Raw genomic sequence first — 17,940 nt, 5'->3', positions numbered from 1 at the left:
CTCAACCTACGCCTGCCAGATCATTTGACACAGGACCAGGGATAATCTTGCTGCTGATTCAGGTATCCTTGGTTTGCAACTCCACCCACCTCGTGCATCAGCCAGCCTTCAGGCCAACTGCTCCTCTGCAGACATCAGGAATGTCCTGCGGGGCTGTTGGATGCTTCAGCATCTCCCCAGGCTGTTTGTCAGGAGCTGGAATGTCTTTTGTCTGCATCTTGAGGACGGCGAAGGCAGCCTGGGGAAAGAGGGATTTGAGTCTCAGCTTTGCCTCTATTCAGCACATTCTTTTTTTTTTTTTTTTCTTTCTTTCTTTTCCTCCCCTGCTCTCATTAATTACTTCCTCATGTGCTGGTTCCTGCCTGAGAAACACTAGGGATTCTTGAGGTTTTGACAGAGAGGGCTCTGGAAAAGGTTAAAAACCTGAATCAGGGAATGCTAATCTGAAAACTTCAACTGATAAAGTCACTGCAATCTAGCACTTTTAACTCTTCTACCATTGTAAGAAACTCAGTTACAGATTTAGTTCCATATTTATCCATCAAATACAGAGCCAGGGAAACTGTGCAGCCCAGCAGAGAGCAAAAGGGTTTGCTTCTCACTTGTGCTCTGCCAGTGTTTGTGCTGTTTGTGCTGTGCAGCCTGCTATTGGAGTGCTTCCCTGAAGGTGCAGAGGAGAAGCACCTTGAGCTGAGAAAACTGACCACAGGTGACAGCTCTTTTGAAATCCATATCAAAACCCTTTGTGCCTCAGGGATTATTTGATCATCTCCTTTTGCCTCCTCTAATCTGATGATGGCTTTAAAACAGTAATCTGAAAAAAACAGCAGTTCCCATTGGAAAGCTCAGACTGTAGGTACTTGTAAAAAAAAATGCCACTTTTTCCCCCTGTAGAGCAGGCCATGTGTATTAACCATCTGCACAGATATTACAGTCCTGGAAAGGTCCATCATTTTAATCAGAGCTTTGGATTTCAGAGCAGGCATCTAATCAGCTGTAGGAGTGTTTTCAACCAGGTTATGTAAATGCTGCCAAGAAGCCTAGTGTCTGAAAAAAAATGCACGTAAGAAATGTACCTTTGTGCTAGGAGGATACAGAGGGGAGGCTTTATTGTTTATGTGCAGCAGAACCACAGCTCTATTTATAAAGCTATCTATGATTGGAAATGTCCACAACCATTTTTTATGCAGCTAAGCAGTACTCCATAACCCTAAATCCTTCATGGGTCTTGCAAGTGACATCCAGGTAGACCCATGCTAGGTATCAGTGCCCAAATATGGGAGAGGACAGGATGAGCAGGTGTCCAGTGCATAAGAAATGAGGGGTACAAACATTTAGCAAACAAGTGCCTTAAATTAAACAATTCTCAGGGGCAGCTCTCATCTCAGCCTCTCCAACATTAAGGGTTGGGAAAGCTGAACCATACCTTCCTTCCTGTAACAAGAAGTGACAGCTTCTAATTAGGATCCATTAGAAGGTACCATAGGGAACCAATGGGGCCATTTCTCTCAGTGTGTTTTTCACATTTTTTGCCTCAGTATGGCATGTTGGCCCAGCTATCTCAGTTATCCTCACCAAGCCTACTTGGGGATAAGCTCCTTGAGGCCATGAACACCTCAACTTTGGTTTAGTGTACAAAAGAGTCCCTGGTTCTTCAGAAAGACCTCAGGTCTCCAACAGAAAGGTGAGGCATGCATCTTGCACCACACCAGAGGCCCAGACCCATTGAGGCTGAGGTCAACATCAGTTTGAAGAGCAGGTAGAAGATCTCACCAATTGCTCAGTCATGACTATTTGCAAATCCTTCTAAGGACTCTTCATCAGCCTCCTTCCAGGTGTTCTTCCCCAGCTGGCGTGGAATGGATGTGTTTAATAGCAAGAATTCAACAAGGAGAACGGCAAAGACATGGAGCCATAGAAATGGAAATCAGCTTCTGCTCTATATGAAGCTGTCAAAAATTCTCTCCCCAGCCAACAAACAAGCTGATATTAAACTGGTTACAGAAAGACCTCTAAACATGAAAAATTCTTACCTGCCTGTATTTCCAGCTCTACTTGTCTGACCAGCATAAGAGTATCGAAGTGCTATTGCCTGCTTCCTCCCTGCACAAATAACAGAGGCCATATTTAGAGATAAAATCTCATAGATCCTATGGCTGTACACACAAACAGCCCATTTGGCATGCAGGCACTCAGCTCTTGCACGAAAATGCATGTTCTAGCCAGCACTGCCTGTAAGCTCAACCTCAAGAAGCAATTATAATCACATAAGCTCTCATTCTTACATAACACCAAGTAACAAACCTCATGGAAAGCGACTCTGCAGGCTCTGTTTGTATGGCTTAGAAAAGGGAAAAGCCCCTTTGGTGCACACAAATTCAAGTCCCTCTTCTCCAGATGATGAAGGACTTAACGGTGAGTTCAATAGAGCACTGCTGAATACCTCAAGGAACACAACACTGGGCAGCTATGATGACACTCAAGCTTCTTATTTCTGAAACTCTTCCAGTTGCCCCCATATTTCCTTATTCCTTGCCCATTTGCCTGCTCAGACAGTCCTGTAGCAAAGACGTAGCGTCCCCTGTGACATGTTTCCCAGCATCTGCACCAGCAATAGGATTTCACGGCCTGGATGCTGCATGAGCAAAGCTAGTGTTTGCAGTGACCTCTGAACCCGGACCTGCAATGGGCTACTTGCTTTGGTCAAGGATTGAAAGGGCGTGCTTGCTTTTCATGTGTTTACTTTTTAAAAGCGACAGAATTTTAAGAAAGGTCTTAGCCAGATTTGCAGCAGGAGAACTATTTCATACAGAGATTGTGTACACAGCATACTAAGTACAGCCAGAGAAGCATAAAAACCTCATTCCCCTTGCAGGGAGATTCAATGCCAAACATTCATTTACAGCCACGCAGAACTCGATCACAGGTACATGAATAAGTTGCTTCAGTAATTGCAGAAACAGGAAAAATGGAAGGTTAGCTTCCTTCTCTACTCTGTGGCTGGGAAAAGAAGGCAAAGTCTGGTTCCTTGCTGATGTAATCCCGCTGACTTCACTGCAGTCACACTTGGGATCACTTTAGGATATTGAAGGCTATGTTAATGCTGCAGGATGCTGCACTCACAGGCTTTCTCAAGCATTAGCATTCTGATGTGGTAGAAATTCATGCCATAATACAGCATTGAGAATCTTAAGATAATGAAGAGGCAAAGCTGCCTGCTGTCACCATTGCTGGCTAATTATAGCAGCATGGACAGACTTCCCTTGCAGAATTCCATATGCCATGTTCATCCAGTGTGACGAATAAACTTTAAAAAGGGAAGACATTTCTGATTTTGGAATCCTCTAACTTTCAGGCTAGAAATAGATTAAGCAATTGAATGACCATTCACCTAGTTTTGTCATGCAGCTTTCCCTTTTGCTTCTCTGGGTACATCTGCTGAAATTGGTGGGGTGGAAGTCAGGGGAAGAACTCACTTTTTAGCAGTTCATTAAGAGCTTCCTCACTGGACTCCTCCACTCCACCCTGAGCTGGAAAAAGCCATCCCAGACCACCATCAGCCTCCCACCTGGCTCCCCTGGGCTGGCCCTGCCTTCCCACCAGGTGCTCAATCACTGGTGCAAGCCCTGACTTAGCATTTCTGCTACAACATGGGAAGTGGTGAGGACACACTTTGTCAAGATGTCATCATTTTGGGTGGCTGACTTACTCATCAGCTCTGGAAGCCCCTCTGTTTTTCACATCTAGAATTTCAGAGAGCAAAGACAAAAGCAGCCAAAAGCTAGGAAACTTTTAACAGAAGAAGAGTGCCTATCCTTGCAAACAAGAGCAGTCCAACTCTTTCTTTGGATCAGGACACTTTGTCTAGCCCATGAGCTGTCCTTCAGCCATCCTCATTCTAGTTTCTGTCCAGCCTTCACACTGTTGACATCCTTGCATAATCTCCTTGTGGAAACTTTGGTGTATTTTTGCTTGTTGTTTTTACTTTTTTCTCCAGTGTTCCAGTAGAAAAATTACTGAGATGCTGGGAGCTGAGCTCACTTTTTGAAGGACCTTATCGTGTCCATCAGTTCATAATAAAAGAATGAAGGCAAGATACATATTTTTCCATTGTCTTTCAGCTTATATGGGATTAGAATGCTATGTGCTTCTTGGTGCTATTTTGCACTTCATTTGTATTTGTGAAAATGACCGTGTAATAGCAACACAGAATCTGGCACAGATGAGTCTTTATGTTCTTTGTCAACAGAAACTACCAGCACTGTTCCCAGTTTTTTATGGTATCGCTCCATATTTTTGGGTAAAATAGTCCAACACACACAGTACTAATATTTAATGTGTGAATCAAAGTAAGCATGTCCTTTTCTGAACCGAAGAGGTGGCTTTCACCTTCCCTAGACATTATTTTTAAACAAACGAATGCAGACAAATTCCACAGTGTGCTGGGAACCTTTCCAATCAGTTTTTAAAAAACCTACTGCAAAACATTAAAAACAATATCATCGCCTTGGTCTTACTTGCCTGAATAATTTATTTAATGATCACAGGCCAATTATACTACATTGCTTTTAATTACATCATTCTAAAGCTGGAAAATCTCCACCAAATTCAAGAGTTATCAGATTTACAGCCCTGAATGTCACACAAAGCTGGACTCACGCTTTGCCTGTGATTAATCAGTTACCTTATTTGCCTTTATGTTTATTGGATACAGATGGTGTCCCGAGATAGACACAGGCCTGTTAACATATACATCTATTAGCTTTGAAAAGACTCCTGGCTTATTTTAAATCTCCTGTTGTTTAGACTAGATCCTGAAAGGCCAAGAGTCAGGATATAAGGAATTCATTCAGTTCTTAGAATCTCAAAGATTCAAACCCTGAAGTCTGTATTAACCTGGTCATACTTTCTCCGGTAAGAAATGTGGTTTTAAAAAATCAGGATAGTTGTTTTTCAGTGTTAAAAGCTGTTAGCAAGGAACAAAGAGGGATTCCCCTTGAGTGTGGATTCTATTAGGCTGTGCTTCCATTTGCTTCAGAGGAGAGACCTAGATGTGGAATTGAACTTCCTCAGAGTTAATTCCCAAAGGTAGGTGTTGGATGTAGGTCACTTTCTGGTTTGTTCTGAGACTCAGCTGAATTTGAAATACTGCAGTTTTCACTAAAGTGTGGAAGCCACACAGACCCTTTTTGTTCTATCCAGGTCATTGCCTCTGAAGGCATTACCACAAGGCGTAATCGTAACCTCAGCACAGATTTGCAATGTGTGAACCAGGGAAAGGTGCCATTTCCATGCTTTGCTTTTAAAGAGAGAATTCTCTAAGCCAGTCTTTCTACATGAAAATCCTGGTATTAACCATGCAAAATAGGCAGGATGTAGCTGCTGAGGAAAGCGTCCTATATATGACCTGAAGACACGTCTTGGACAACCCGTTTTCCCCTCAACAGCCTATATTTTGTTCCAAAGTCCTGTTCAATCATCTTCAGAAAACCTCTCTAGATTTCTGCTGCTGCAGTTGCCATTATGGGGGGGATCTACCTGCATGGCCCAAGGCTCACATCATAGGCTCACAGGCACACGTCAGTGAGCTGCAAAACGTTAAGAGGTGTTCTCTCCTGACAAAGGGTCGTTAACAGGGCTGAATCCATGCAGCTTGGCTGTCCCTGAGCGGACTCCCATGCCTGTTAGGTGAGGCGCCTGGGGCAGAAGCCTGCAGCGTGTGACTATTTCTGTGTAACAGCGGCATCCAGTGGGCAAAAAGAGATTCCCTGAAACACCTTTGGAAAATCGGGCCAAGACGTTGCAGGAGAGGTTTCTCTCCAGCATTCAGAGCTACTTCTTCTTCTCTTACCGTGATGAGACTTCCTAGGGGCAGAACTGCTCACAGACCGTACTGAAGGCGACCAGTAGCTCACAGTACTTGGGCGTGTTTTCTGCAGGAAAATAATAACACAAAAACACAGTGCAAGGCCTTCTGGGAGGGGAAGGTGCTATTTGACGAGAAGTCCAATTAAAGTCTGCTAGATTTTATCCACTCCTTTTCACCTTTACATTGTCACAGTCATCCCAACGTATGTGCTTTAGTGGTCCGGCCAACATCGCTTTTACACAACACAGAGGACAAAAGACATTGCGGAGTTCTCTTTGGTTTTTACCAAAGGCCAATGAGAAGTATGGCTTTGGGCAGGTGTTTGTTACGGCAGCAGCTGGGATGCTGTGGCTTTTTCCTCAGATTTTAGGTCTCTTTGGTCTTTATGAGCTCTAAGCAGTGCCTGTTGTGCAGAGCCCTTTTGAGCGCAGGACTATGTGTAGTGTTCCTGATAGGTGAGCAGGAAAGGGAATGGCACACGTGGCGCTTTACGATCATGCTGCCCTATTCCTGTTTTAAGTGCACACTGTCATCAATAAACTGATGAGTGTCAGCGCGAGAGAGCATTCTGCTCCGAAACAAGAGATCCATGGGAACATCTGCAGTGATTCTGTGGGAAAAGCCACTCCTGCTGGGGAGCTGCTCCCTCCTGAGCATCTGGTGACACCGAGTCCCCAGATCACCCTTAAAGCGAGCTAACTCACCCTAAAATCAAACATTCAATCGTTTAAAAAACGCACCTTCGAGGACTGACATCCACCAAAGGAGGGCGGGGCGGGGGTCGGGGCAGAGCGCGTTCCCGCCTCCCGCAGTTCACCTCAGGCGAGCCGCTGGCGCGCAACCCCGAGGCCTGGCGGGCCCGGCCCGTGCCGCGGGGCTCCGCGCGCTGCCTCATGGGATTTGTAGTCAGCGGCGCCACCCGGGCGCGGTGCAACGCGCGCGGAGAACTACATGTCCCAGCGTGCCCCGCGGCTGTCAGCGCGCCGGGAGAGGCCTGGGCGGGGCGCGCGGGCGGCCCCGGGGGAGCGGGGTCGAGCGGAGCCGCAGCTGCAGCACCTGCGGGGTCGGCCGGTTTCGGCACGGCTCTTCGGCCGCTTCCCCGGGGGTAAGAGGGGCAGTGGGAGGGAGCTGCCAGAGTCGGGTGGGAGTTCCCGGGGCCGCGCCGCCTCCGGGCTTTGGGTTACCTCAGCGAGGTGTGCGGCCACCTCGCGGCCTGGGCGGCGTGCGGCCATGAGGGCGCCCTGAGGAGCGGCGGAGGCGCTGAGGGCGCCGGGTCTGGGGGCTGCGGGCTGCGGGCACCTGGGTCGGGGAGGGGGGACGGAGCGCCGCGGGGCTGCCGGGGGAGGCCTGCGGCCCTATGGGACCCGGCCCCAGGTGCCGCGGTTCTAGGGGCCGGGGCTGGTACTGGAGCCGCGTCTCACGCAGCGCCCATCCCGTGTTGGGCAGTAGCCGGCGGCTGCCCTCTGCCTGCATTGCCGCTGCCACCTGAGCTCTTGTTTGCTTCTCTCCCCAGGCCGGCGGAGCTCGTGTCCAGGCTCCTGCACCAAGAATGAATACGGGAAGGACACAGACGCGGCCGTCGGTTAAGGACAGCGGCTGTCTGAAGGATTCTATGGATCTTGCTCTCTCTCTTCTCTGTCAGGTCTGTGCCTGTTTATTTTTTTCCCTTTCTTAGGCCGGGCTGGGGGCAGGTCAGCTCTCGATGGCTGCTTTTCTTTCTGCCGCGTTCAGCTAGGGCTGAGCCTGTCGTGGGATTTGTTTTCTTGCTCCTGCTGAATTTCTGCTTCCTTTCTTCTGGGTAGCCAGTGCTAGCTGCCCCACAGGGTGTGAACGTGGCTGTTCCCTGCTTTGAAGCGTGTTCTGCAGTTAAGTCCTCACTTGCTATAGTGAGAGCTGACTGAAACATTGCAACTGATTCGTGCTGGGCATTTTCTGTCACTGGGTCATATGCTGTGTTATGAGTATAACTCAGAACTGAAGCACATTTGGCTTTTCTTCTTCTTATTTTTTTTTTTTTTACCTCTCCGCCCAGTGTTTCTATGATATTTGCACTCTTTTCTGAACTGACAAAGGGCAGTGACAGCAAAGGACAAACTTAAAGGAGATGCTCCAGCTGCATTGCAAGCAGTGTGTGCGTTTGGTCTGATTTCCTTGCTGACGCTCAACTCTAGAACTTACTTTCTTGAGTAAGAATTAAATGAGGGCCTCATTTACTGTAAATAATGCACATCTTTAAGATTGGAGCGATGCCCTGTGTCATATTGATTGCAGAAATCTAAAAAAGAAAGCTTCAGTAGCCTGGACAAAGCTAGCAAGCTTCATGCTCTTATGGGATTTGCTTTCTGCTCTGAGTTATAGCTGTCTACTTTTGTGTTTAGAGCAGCTAACTCGTACTGGGCCAATGATGTTTCCCTTCAAGATGTTCTTCCTGAGGTGGCCAATTAATATGGCAGTAGATGGCGTATCAGGTGACTCACATTGTAGTCCCATAAATCCTGATGTTGTGGTTGGTATTTGGGAGTGTAAAGGAACTGCATTGCCTATTTTATTGTTTTGATTCTTATCGAAACCACAGCTCCATTAGCACTGGAGAGCTCTTCTCCTGCAGAAGGGGCTGGGTGTGTGTTTGTACTTCAGTCAGGTAAATAACCAGGGCTGGAATGGGGAGAGAGAGACCTGTATCTGTGCAAAAGTAGGCAGAGGTTCCTTGGATCTGCATGGGTGCTTCAGCTGTCTGAATAGCAAAAAAAAAAAAAGTATGTAATCTTACAAATTTGTAATTATTCTGTCCCTGGGCTAGATACCGTTGGATGTTCTTCTCTCCTTAAGCAAAGATTGAGAAAATGGATTATGTTGTTTCTTGGAAATTTACAGAATTTAAATGTTTTTTCTCCCTCTGTAATGAGAGCTGTAGTTTAGTTTGAAATTTCCCAGAATAGGGAGCGTCTTCTAGCATTTAGACCAGCTGTACGTGGGAAGAGGCAGCAGTGGAGTTGTATCTGTGCTATCAGGACAGTAAATAGCTTGATCTTAGACCTTGATCCACATTCTTTCTTGTTTTTTTTTTTTTGCCTATGTGACTGATATGGGCCAGACTCTGAAGAGCACAGCGAGGATATGAGTTCTATTGGCTCTGTCACCTATTCCATATCTAACAATGGCTCCAATTTCCATCTGTAAAGCTATCCAGAGCTGAAAGATAACGTCTGTACTTCCAAAATGTGCAGAATTGTAAGGGAATTGATGTATGTACTGACCCGCAAACCTTTATTGAGTACCAGGAAGGAAAGTAACAGCTTACTAGTCAATTCATTCTGCTCCTACGCAGCTGATGTCTCCCTAGCCAAAGGCATGTCAGGATAGATTAGACTTAAACCTTTTGATCTGCTTCCAGTGCACAGAAAGGGCGAGTTCTAGGCTGGAAAATGGCAGGAGTGCAATGTTGACTGTTCTAAAAGCCTGAAGGGGAATCTGGAGGTTGGTAGGATGAGCTATCAAGGCTCAGCAGAGGTTCAGACGGTTTTATGCTGCAGCTTGCTCCATGCAAGTAGATTCTTTTCATTTAAAAAAGTTGGAGAAAGTTCCGTTCTTAGATGATTTGTGATCCTGTTGAATCACCACTGAGGGCACCTGAATCTAAAAAAAACCTACAAATAACCATATCACAGAATCACAACAATGTGTTTTCTCCAAATCACTGCTCAGCCCACTCTTCAGTCCTATCAACTCGATTTCAGTGTTTCCTCCACCTCTTGATTCTTACTTGTGCAGTAATGTTAGTGTTCTGATGTTGAATGGCTCGTTAGAGGAAAGAACTGCCATTCTGGACGGACAGGGCAATTGTTTAAGTAGATTAGAGGACTGTGAATTTTTAAGTTATCGAACCCTTGTTTTCATGGTAAAAGAGAATTTGACAGCTGGTGTGAAGGACACACAAACCTGACTTTACCTAGGGCTCAGCACCACCTGCTGCAGGCCAGATACTCTTGCCTCTGAGAAATATATCAGAACAATGTCTAAGTAACAGCACAGTTGAAATCTGAAGAAAGGAGAGATTTCTGGATTTTGGAATATGTTTCTGTGTGGTTCTGCATTTTGAGGTGATTGAAAATAGGGCTGGGAGGGATTTTCATGAGGTGACCGAGCCCATGCTTTGCCACAAGGCACAGTAAGCTACATTCCTAATAGATGAGTTGAGCTTCTTTAAGTAGCTGAGATTTTTCAGTTCCCTGGATGAGTTGCATTTGGTTTTATGAAATATGCTATTGAGGAAAAAGTAGATTTTGCTCAGCTACTGAGCTTCTCAAGGCTTTAGGCAGCAATCTGCAAGCTGTCAGGTCCAATTAAAGCAAATGGCTGGAGCTGATATGTTTTTCTCCCTCCTGGAGAGAGCACAGTTCATCAAAAGCCAGAAGGAAATTTCATCATGCTCATGAGCAATTATCTCATGGGATGTAATAAGAGATGCACTAGATGCCCAGTGTGAACTTTCACTTATAATCACTCTTAATTCTCCAATGAGCACATGAGCACTGATCCCACCAATTTGAAGCCTGAAGTTCTTGTGCTCAGTAGAGGGAAATTGTTTAGTAGAATTTGGCTGATGGTGATGTGTAGCTCCAAACGTCAAGCACGCCTGACTTGGCAAAAGGTCTTCCACCTCTCTGTGGTACACTGTAGCATCTCTTGTGGGAAGCCTGTGACAGCTGTTCATTTTTGGTTGACCTGTGGTGTTTCCTGGAGGTTGTTTCCTCATTTGTAGGGGCTAAGGTAAATACTGACCTACTTGCAGCTGTGTATTTCATCAGACTGGTATGTTAGTCAACATTGAGCTGATTCATTAAAAATACCGTTGTATTTCTGCTTCTGGTGGTAGTAGCATGGCTTGTAGTGTCACTTGCTATCTCATTTATTATTCATCACTAAGGAAATTGGGTCTTGGTCTGTAGAACGTGATGGCAAAATGCAGTTGGATTGAGGTTATGCAGATGAGTACTTGGTTTTGAAGGCAAGGGGTCAAGCTTCTTAGAAGGATTTGCACAAAAAATACTGTTATTGATTATGAACAAAATATTAACAATGCTGCTGCTTCTTTTAAGTCAGTATCCTTTATCTGGCTGGAAGAATAAATAATAAATTGGCACGATGACCACAGAGAGCATTGCTCTTACATTGTGAAAGGGAAGGCAACATTCTCATCTCACTAGAACATCTCAGTGCTAGAATACAGTCAGTATAAATTGAATGCAAAATTCAACTTAGACAAAAGGAATCACCAGGCTGGCATCTGTAAAGGACAAGTGTCGCTTGTAGAGGTGAAATGCAGTCAGTGGGACTGTCCTTAAGCACAGTGCCTAGCAAGTTATTTTTAGCTTTTCCTCACCCTGTGTCCCAGTATTTCAGGATGTGTGCCTGCTCTTCCACAAAACAATTACAGTGGAGTTGAAATGACAAGATGTTAATCCCTGGGCAAAGGCATATTAATCACCTGCTTTATTCTGTTTATGTAATATGGTTAAATATACTTTGAGAGCAGGTGAGGTATGGGGTATGGAAATGGTTTAACCTCACTCAGGCTTTTTCATGGCTGATAGGTTTTAAAAAGCAGCTATCCTATTTTTAATTTTTCTTTCTGCTGAGAATAGTCTTTCAGTAAGGATGGCTTCATTTAGCTGATAGTGATACTTTACCCCTGGAAGCATCATCTGCTCTTCTCTTCTGCTCTGTGCCAGTGATGCCATTTTGCAAACCTTAGATTAAACAGCAATCCTGCCAGCACAAGGAAGGATATCCCTATCTGTGGTGAGCTGTGAAACAAAATATTGTTGAGGCCTTTCTGTCTGAGCAGTGCAAGTAGCATTGGGTGAGAGAGTGCTCAGTGCCTTAACCTCCAGCATTGCCTCTATTGCCTTAAGCTTTCTTTCATCTCCCAGCATATAAACAAAGCCAAATCCTTTCCAAACCATACTTGAGTTGGAGTGTGCTCACTATCTTGGCCATCTGTTCACTGCTCTTACCAGTGGGGCTTGAAAAGTAAAAGATCCACGCAGTTACAGTGCAGGGAACAATACACTTGGTGCTTGCTGTTGGTTCCTGCTAAGATGAGCATGGTTTCAGCTTGTTCCACTGAAATTCTACTAAGGTACCTATCACCAGATTATGCTAGAGCATGGTTGCTCCAGGATTAGTCTTTGTAGCAAAATTAAGCTGGGACCATAGTAGTGAGGTTCCATTGTTGTTCTTTTTTGTTTCTATTTAATTCCAATCAGATGGCTGTTTTAAAGAGGAGCACTGCTGTCAGGATTGAGTCCGTCCCTGTTCTTCGTTGGTCTGGTATCACTGACATTCTTTCACGGCTTGGAAGTGGTTGGCTTTGATCTGCCAAACCTTTTCTCTGATCTGTGAAATGTGCTTCCTGCAAACAGGGCAGTTCAACTCCTGCTTGCTTAACTTTGCAGCTCAGTCCCCATCCTTCGGTCTCAGTGGATAAACAAGACCTGATCTGACAGTGCCACTCTTTGTGTGAGGATGGGCTGTGGAATGAGATCTGGAAAACAATAAACAACAAAATGAGTCTGGCTGTGTGTTTTTTCCACAGCAAGAAGCAGGACTGGTGCTGTGCTATGAGGCAGCGTTACAGCCCGGTGTTTGTTAATTAATAAGGCAATGTAACAGCTATTCTGAAAGCAAAGCATCTTTATAATGTGTTACAATTCAGTATTAGCCCTTATAGCAGAGATACCAGAGTTTATGGGTTAGTAGGGTTTTATGTGAACTTGTCAGCAGTAGTAGGGAAGCCGGTTGAAAACAAGAAGCTGCCCAAGCTGAGATAGTAAATGTGATTCTGAACAAATAGGAGAGAATTAGAATGTATATTTCCATGTGGGGCCCAGTATGAATGGACTGTGTAAGAGCAAAACTTCAGAGAAGGTAAAAAGAGAAGACTCAGAGAGTGATTTGCAAGTGGTAGGGCTGGGTATTGAACTGGTGTGAATTGAGGTTGTGTGTGGAAGAATCAAAACTCTCTGGCCAGAGAAGGGAGATGGAGTGCAGGGAGGTGAGGAGCTGAGGGCCAGGGCAGGCCTTGCACAACGCAGCACAGCTGGGGCACTCCTGCAGCTGCAGCAATGGGGCTGTTGGCTCCTGGCCTCACCTGGGGGGGATAAAAGCTGTGAGGTGCTCTTTGTGCCAGGGTAAACCAGAAAGGGTCATTCACTGTGAGTCGTCTTCGTTTTCTGGTCTGCTTTTGTTTAATAGTGAGTATATTTAGCTGTGGGAGTTGTGGGTGTGGAGAGATAGCCCACTGTGTCCTGTTATGAGAACACATGCTGCTGTGCTGTCTGGGGGCCTTACCTCTTGCTGAGGAGAAAGAAAAGTGAAGGGTAAGTTTGGAGTTTGTTGTTACGAACGCTGGCTTTGATAAATGGCTAATTTAGCAGCTTTGAGCCTTAGTTAGAGGTATCTGATCCTAGCTGTTGTCTATTAGTAAAGAATCTCTAGTACAAAAGCTGTTTGCACAGGTAAGTGTGAACCAGATGTTTAGCTACTGAATTGTTGGTTTCACAAGCTGACAGTGTCAGGAAAGAGAGGACAGGCTATCAAATCCCATTCCTGTAGGGCTGAAGAGTAGTGCAGAAAACAGTCCTACCAGAAACGCGCTGCACAGCCACAGCAGTTCGTGTGCCAAGGTGAGCTGACTTAACATAGGCATCATGTCCAACTTGCTTAGTTGTCTTTGTGTATATCCTCATACTGGAAACAAAAGTAAATCTTGAACCTTTATGCTAGTGGTGGTTGCTCAGTCTGAATGCTTCATGTCTTGGTATGACCTTTAAAGGGCACCGTGTCCTCGATGTTCCCTTGGAAGCAAGCAGTTATAATGTGGTGGTGTGTGTGTGTGTTGTGAGGGCTTAAAATAAAACACTTGGTGACTAGGAGCTGCTCCAGAAGCTTAATGATAAAGAATGGTTAAAGAAACTTCTCCTGAATGAGTCAGGTGCCTCTGAATTGGGAATGGATCCTTCTGGACCTGGCCTGCATACCTTGGTTCTTGCATAGAATCCCACTGAAGTGACTGATGTCACAGTGTGTGTCTCCTGGAGCCTTGTTGCTGAGTTGTTTCCTGAAGAATGATCAGCATCATTCTGATTATTTGCTTGTGCTGCAGTACAGTTATCTGGGATTGCTGCTGATGCAGGTGATGTTGGTGATGTGCTCTGTTCCAGGCTGTCTGTATTATATGTCTGCAAACATTTGATGAGGTTTGCCCAGTCTGCACTGAGATCGTGAGGGATAAAGCAAGTGACGTTTGTCTTGACATCACAAAAATAACTGCAAGCTAGTGAGGTCTGTCATGTGAATAGCATCTTTTTTTCCTGAGAGAGATGAGTTGAGGATGAAAGAGGAAAGCACAGAGCTGCTCATTTGCTAATAAAACTCAGCTGGAACCTTCCTGGGGCACTTTTGTTCTGCCCATTAAGGCCTTATCAGCGCTGGCTCCCTCAGCACGGACCCAAAAGGATCGCTGTCCTTCCAGTGCTCTGTAAATGTTTGCATTCTGTTTGTCTGATTGCTGCCACTTGTGCTATTGATTGTTAGGGCTCTGTTACACTTGTATGCTTGGAATCATTTCAACGCTTTCTGATGCTTTTCAGTGGAGCAATCTCATCAGCATCAACTCACTGTGCTGCTGAGGCTCCTTCTGCCTTCTCTGTTTCACAGACAGTGAAAGGCCATGGAGACAGCTGAGACACAAGTTCGCTTCCAGTTGCTGCAAGCCAATTTGATAAACTCAAGCCTGTGGTTAGTGTTTTCTGTTTTCTTGTGTTTTGCTGCTGTTTCACTCTTCTTTGAGAACAGAACTCGGGGCAGGGTTATGGGTCTTAGAACAGGATGTAAAACTCCTTGGATCCGCTTCTCATTAAAATAAGCTCCTTTACCCACCTCCCAGTTGTGCTGAGGATGCAACAGCTTAAGTTCTCTTACTCGTTGCATGGAATGCCATGTGCAGAAGGCTGTGGGGAAGAGTGGGTTCATGGCTACGTGGCACTGCCGTGAGCGCAGTGCAAACACACAAGGTACTGAGCAAACAGACACTGAGTTTTGGGCAGTGTTGATGTGCCTGGTTTTGCCAGGCAGAGGACAGAGTGTTTTCTCCTCCTGGTAATGTTATGTATTTGATGTCCCTGAATGGGAATTTGTGCAGGAGGAAACCTTGGCTCCTGCAGCAGCTGCCCAGGCCTCTGGGATTCTCTGCGGAGAGGATTTCACCCTCAGCTGCTGAGCTCTGTGCCTGCTGTTCTGTGTACCATTGGAGCACTCATTTGGATGAAATAGGAATTTTTTTTTTTACCTTTTTGTTTATCTCTGATCTGAAGGAAGAAGAGATCATACAAGTCTCATGAGGGTTTAGTTTCATAGAAGCGATAAATACTGGTATGCTTCAAACTCAGCAATATTGCATCCACCTCCACAAAGGGATTCGAGATGAAAGTGTTGCCCAAGGCGTCTGTTTGTAATGATTAGAACCGAAGGAGCCATGGAGTTCACAAGGACATCTGCTTTTGGTGCTGCTTGCATGAGAGCTGTTGGGATGTCACAGCGATGTGCAGCAGAAAAAGCCTGAAGCTAGAGAGATGCTATGGCTGAACAGAAACCAGGCTCTCTCCATGTTAGAAACTCGATTTTGCATCAGATTACTCCTCCATACATTTCAAAGGGGATGTTTGGCTGGAGGAAGAATTTATTTTTAGGCCTCAGAGGTTTCGCTTGCTTTATTGGTAGGCGGTAGTGTTAACTGCGTGTCACATGGCACGGCGCTGCTGCCCCGTCTGAGTACGCGTCCTACCAGCTCATCAGCTGCTCTGTCAGCCTGGGCTGAGCTGCCTCTGTGTTGTGGCACTTGGTGAGATTGGCTGCACGTTTGGAAGTGGCACAGTTTGGCCCTTGGCGTTCTGTGGTTCTGTTGCGTGTGAGTTTTGGTTTCGTCGTTTGCGTTGGTTTTTATATTTCAGAAAATTGTGGATGTTACAGATAGCTGTAAGGGAGACCCAGGGATGCCCAAAGACAAAACACTGCTTGAGCAGAGTGTTCCAGAAGTCTGAGCAGCAGCTCTGGCCCTCAATATTGAAAGCTGTATTCCTCTATCTTGTTTGAGTAAAGAGATCTGTGAACCTATAAACTGGGCTTTGACATTCGGTTTGATTTAATTCAGAGTTATGGATGTGCTGCATCTGTGTGGTATTCACCTCTCATTTACTGATCGTCATGGCAACGGTAGGAAAGACTGTCCCAAGCTGCTCCTGATCCCAGTCTGCAGTGCTGGTTGCACATCAGCTGCCCACCCCGTCTTGTTCCTGCTATGGCTGACATTGATAAATGGCAGCGAAGGTGCTCGTACCCCTCACACCCAGTGCTCTGCAATGAATCTTTGGGTTTTTTATGCAGATATCTCTGTGCCTGAGCGGTCTGGCTAGTTTGCATATCCTTCCCACATGTGCTAAAGCTGTGAGGGTGCCTATTTCAATAAAATACAGGTTTCTTTATTCAGCACGTCAGACCTGTTCTGGATCCAGGTCATTCTAGGGAAAAAAAATTCTTGCATTTATATATTGAATTATTTTTGTAGGGTTGGTGTTAAATTTACCCTAATACTATGAAGAAGCATGACTTCCAATTTGCTCGCTAAATGCAGCTGTCATCTTTAAATCACCAGCTGAACTACAGATAACATTAAATAGAAGATAATCAGGGTGTATCTCAGTGATGTCATTTCTTTACTCTGCGTTTCTTTTGGTGGTGATTACAGCAGGGTGGGATACCCACTTCAAGGTGGGAATTGAGTTCTTTGTATTTGGGAAGTGGAATCTGGAAAACCTACTGGCCCTGCTGATAGAACATGAGTTTGCATACCAAGGGTAAGAGCTGGAATGGCATCTGCTTGCCTTGCTATGAAAGTTATTGCTGTGATGTGTTGGGTGACATCACTTAATTTTATGTTGACTTTGTAGGTGTGCTGAACATGCAGCAGAGGATGCTGGGTGTGTTGCTGTTGATGCTGCCCATCTCCAAGGCCCCCTGCATGAAGGAATTCTGAGGGTTGTTGTGCAGAGTAATGGACTTGGACCCCTATGCCAGCATGCAGGTTGGGATGCGGGTAGTTCGTGGAGTGGACTGGAAGTGGGGCAGCCAGGACAGCGGTGAAGGGAACGTTGGGACTGTGGTTGAGATTGGTCGGGCAGGCAGCCCAACCACCCCAGATAAAACTGTGGTCGTGCAGTGGGATCAAGGCAACAGAACCAACTATCGGACTGGATTTCAAGGAGCTTACGACCTTCTTCTGTATGATAACGCACAAATAGGTAAGTACGGCATGGAAATGGAGCGTAAGCTTTAGTGCTGTAAAGCCATCTTCTTTAGGAGGTGCAACACCTGCCTCACATGCTAGCTGGCACTTGAGCCTTTTGCCACCGTCCGTTTGTGGACTGTTTTTTCCCTTTTAAAATATGCTACTGTAGTTCTAGCAGCCTTGTCAGCCTTCGCGTGGTGTTATATTCCTTTCTTCTTGTTCTCCTAGGCGTCCGTCATCCTAACATCATCTGTGACTGCTGCAAGAAGCATGGCATACGAGGGATGCGGTGGAAGTGCAAGATGTGCTTTGACTATGACCTGTGCACACAGTGTTACATGAACAACAAGCACGATCTGTCGCATGCCTTCGAGCGCTACGAGACAGCACATTCACAACCGTAAGTGATGCTTGCAGGGGAAGGCCTGTTAACTGGGTGATGCTGCAGTCCGAGGAGATAGTCTCTGAGCTCTAAGGCTTGTGTTTATCCACCAGATTAGGATGTTTCCTGAGCTTGTGTTAATATGACAATCCAGACAGATCCTATTGTGAAATGAGCGTCATGATTTCCACTGTGTGTGTTTAGTGGAAATATAAAGATACGTATTTTTTTTACTCTCAGTATTTTAGTTAATTCTTGTTAGGGGTATCTGTTTCATGTGCTGTTTGAGTTCTAGTCTCAAGAAAATCTACAAGGTGCTGCAACTTAGGGCTGAACAATGCT

General features: G+C 45.6%; 1 protein-coding gene and 2 long non-coding RNA genes across 4 annotated transcripts in view; 1 reads left to right on the top strand and 2 right to left on the bottom strand.

The window, feature by feature from the left end:
- On the bottom strand, positions 1,322 to 6,743 carry LOC110386977. The gene is made up of 4 exons (XR_002432336.1): positions 6,610 to 6,743; positions 5,852 to 5,933; positions 2,034 to 2,103; positions 1,322 to 1,849 (listed from the first exon to the last, which is right to left on the bottom strand). It is a non-coding gene; the product is annotated as an uncharacterized LOC110386977 (long non-coding RNA).
- Positions 6,837 to 17,940, top strand: part of MIB2 (mindbomb E3 ubiquitin protein ligase 2) — a 35,085-nt gene continuing 23,981 nt past the window's right edge. The window contains exons 1-4 of one of the 2 annotated variants that reach the window (XM_021417221.1): positions 6,837 to 6,974; positions 7,383 to 7,511; positions 16,879 to 17,229; positions 17,445 to 17,616. In XM_021417221.1, the coding sequence (XP_021272896.1) occupies positions 16,983 to 17,229; positions 17,445 to 17,616 (419 nt within the window). In that variant the 5' untranslated portion in view covers positions 6,837 to 6,974; positions 7,383 to 7,511; positions 16,879 to 16,982. Of the gene's footprint in view, positions 6,975 to 7,382; positions 7,512 to 13,088; positions 13,252 to 16,878; positions 17,230 to 17,444; positions 17,617 to 17,940 lie in introns of those variants that run through there. The other variant, XM_021417222.1, reaches the window with a different exon arrangement.
- Positions 12,092 to 13,904, bottom strand: LOC110408490. The gene is made up of 2 exons (XR_002444367.1): positions 13,518 to 13,904; positions 12,092 to 12,416 (listed from the first exon to the last, which is right to left on the bottom strand). It is a non-coding gene; the product is annotated as an uncharacterized LOC110408490 (long non-coding RNA).

Source organism: Numida meleagris, chromosome 20, assembly GCF_002078875.1.
Source record: "Numida meleagris isolate 19003 breed g44 Domestic line chromosome 20, NumMel1.0, whole genome shotgun sequence".
In the NCBI taxonomy this organism is placed as follows: domain Eukaryota; kingdom Metazoa; phylum Chordata; class Aves; order Galliformes; family Numididae; genus Numida; species Numida meleagris.
Note: the sequence above shows the minus strand (reverse complement) of the source record. Positions and strands in the feature narration are given on the sequence as shown.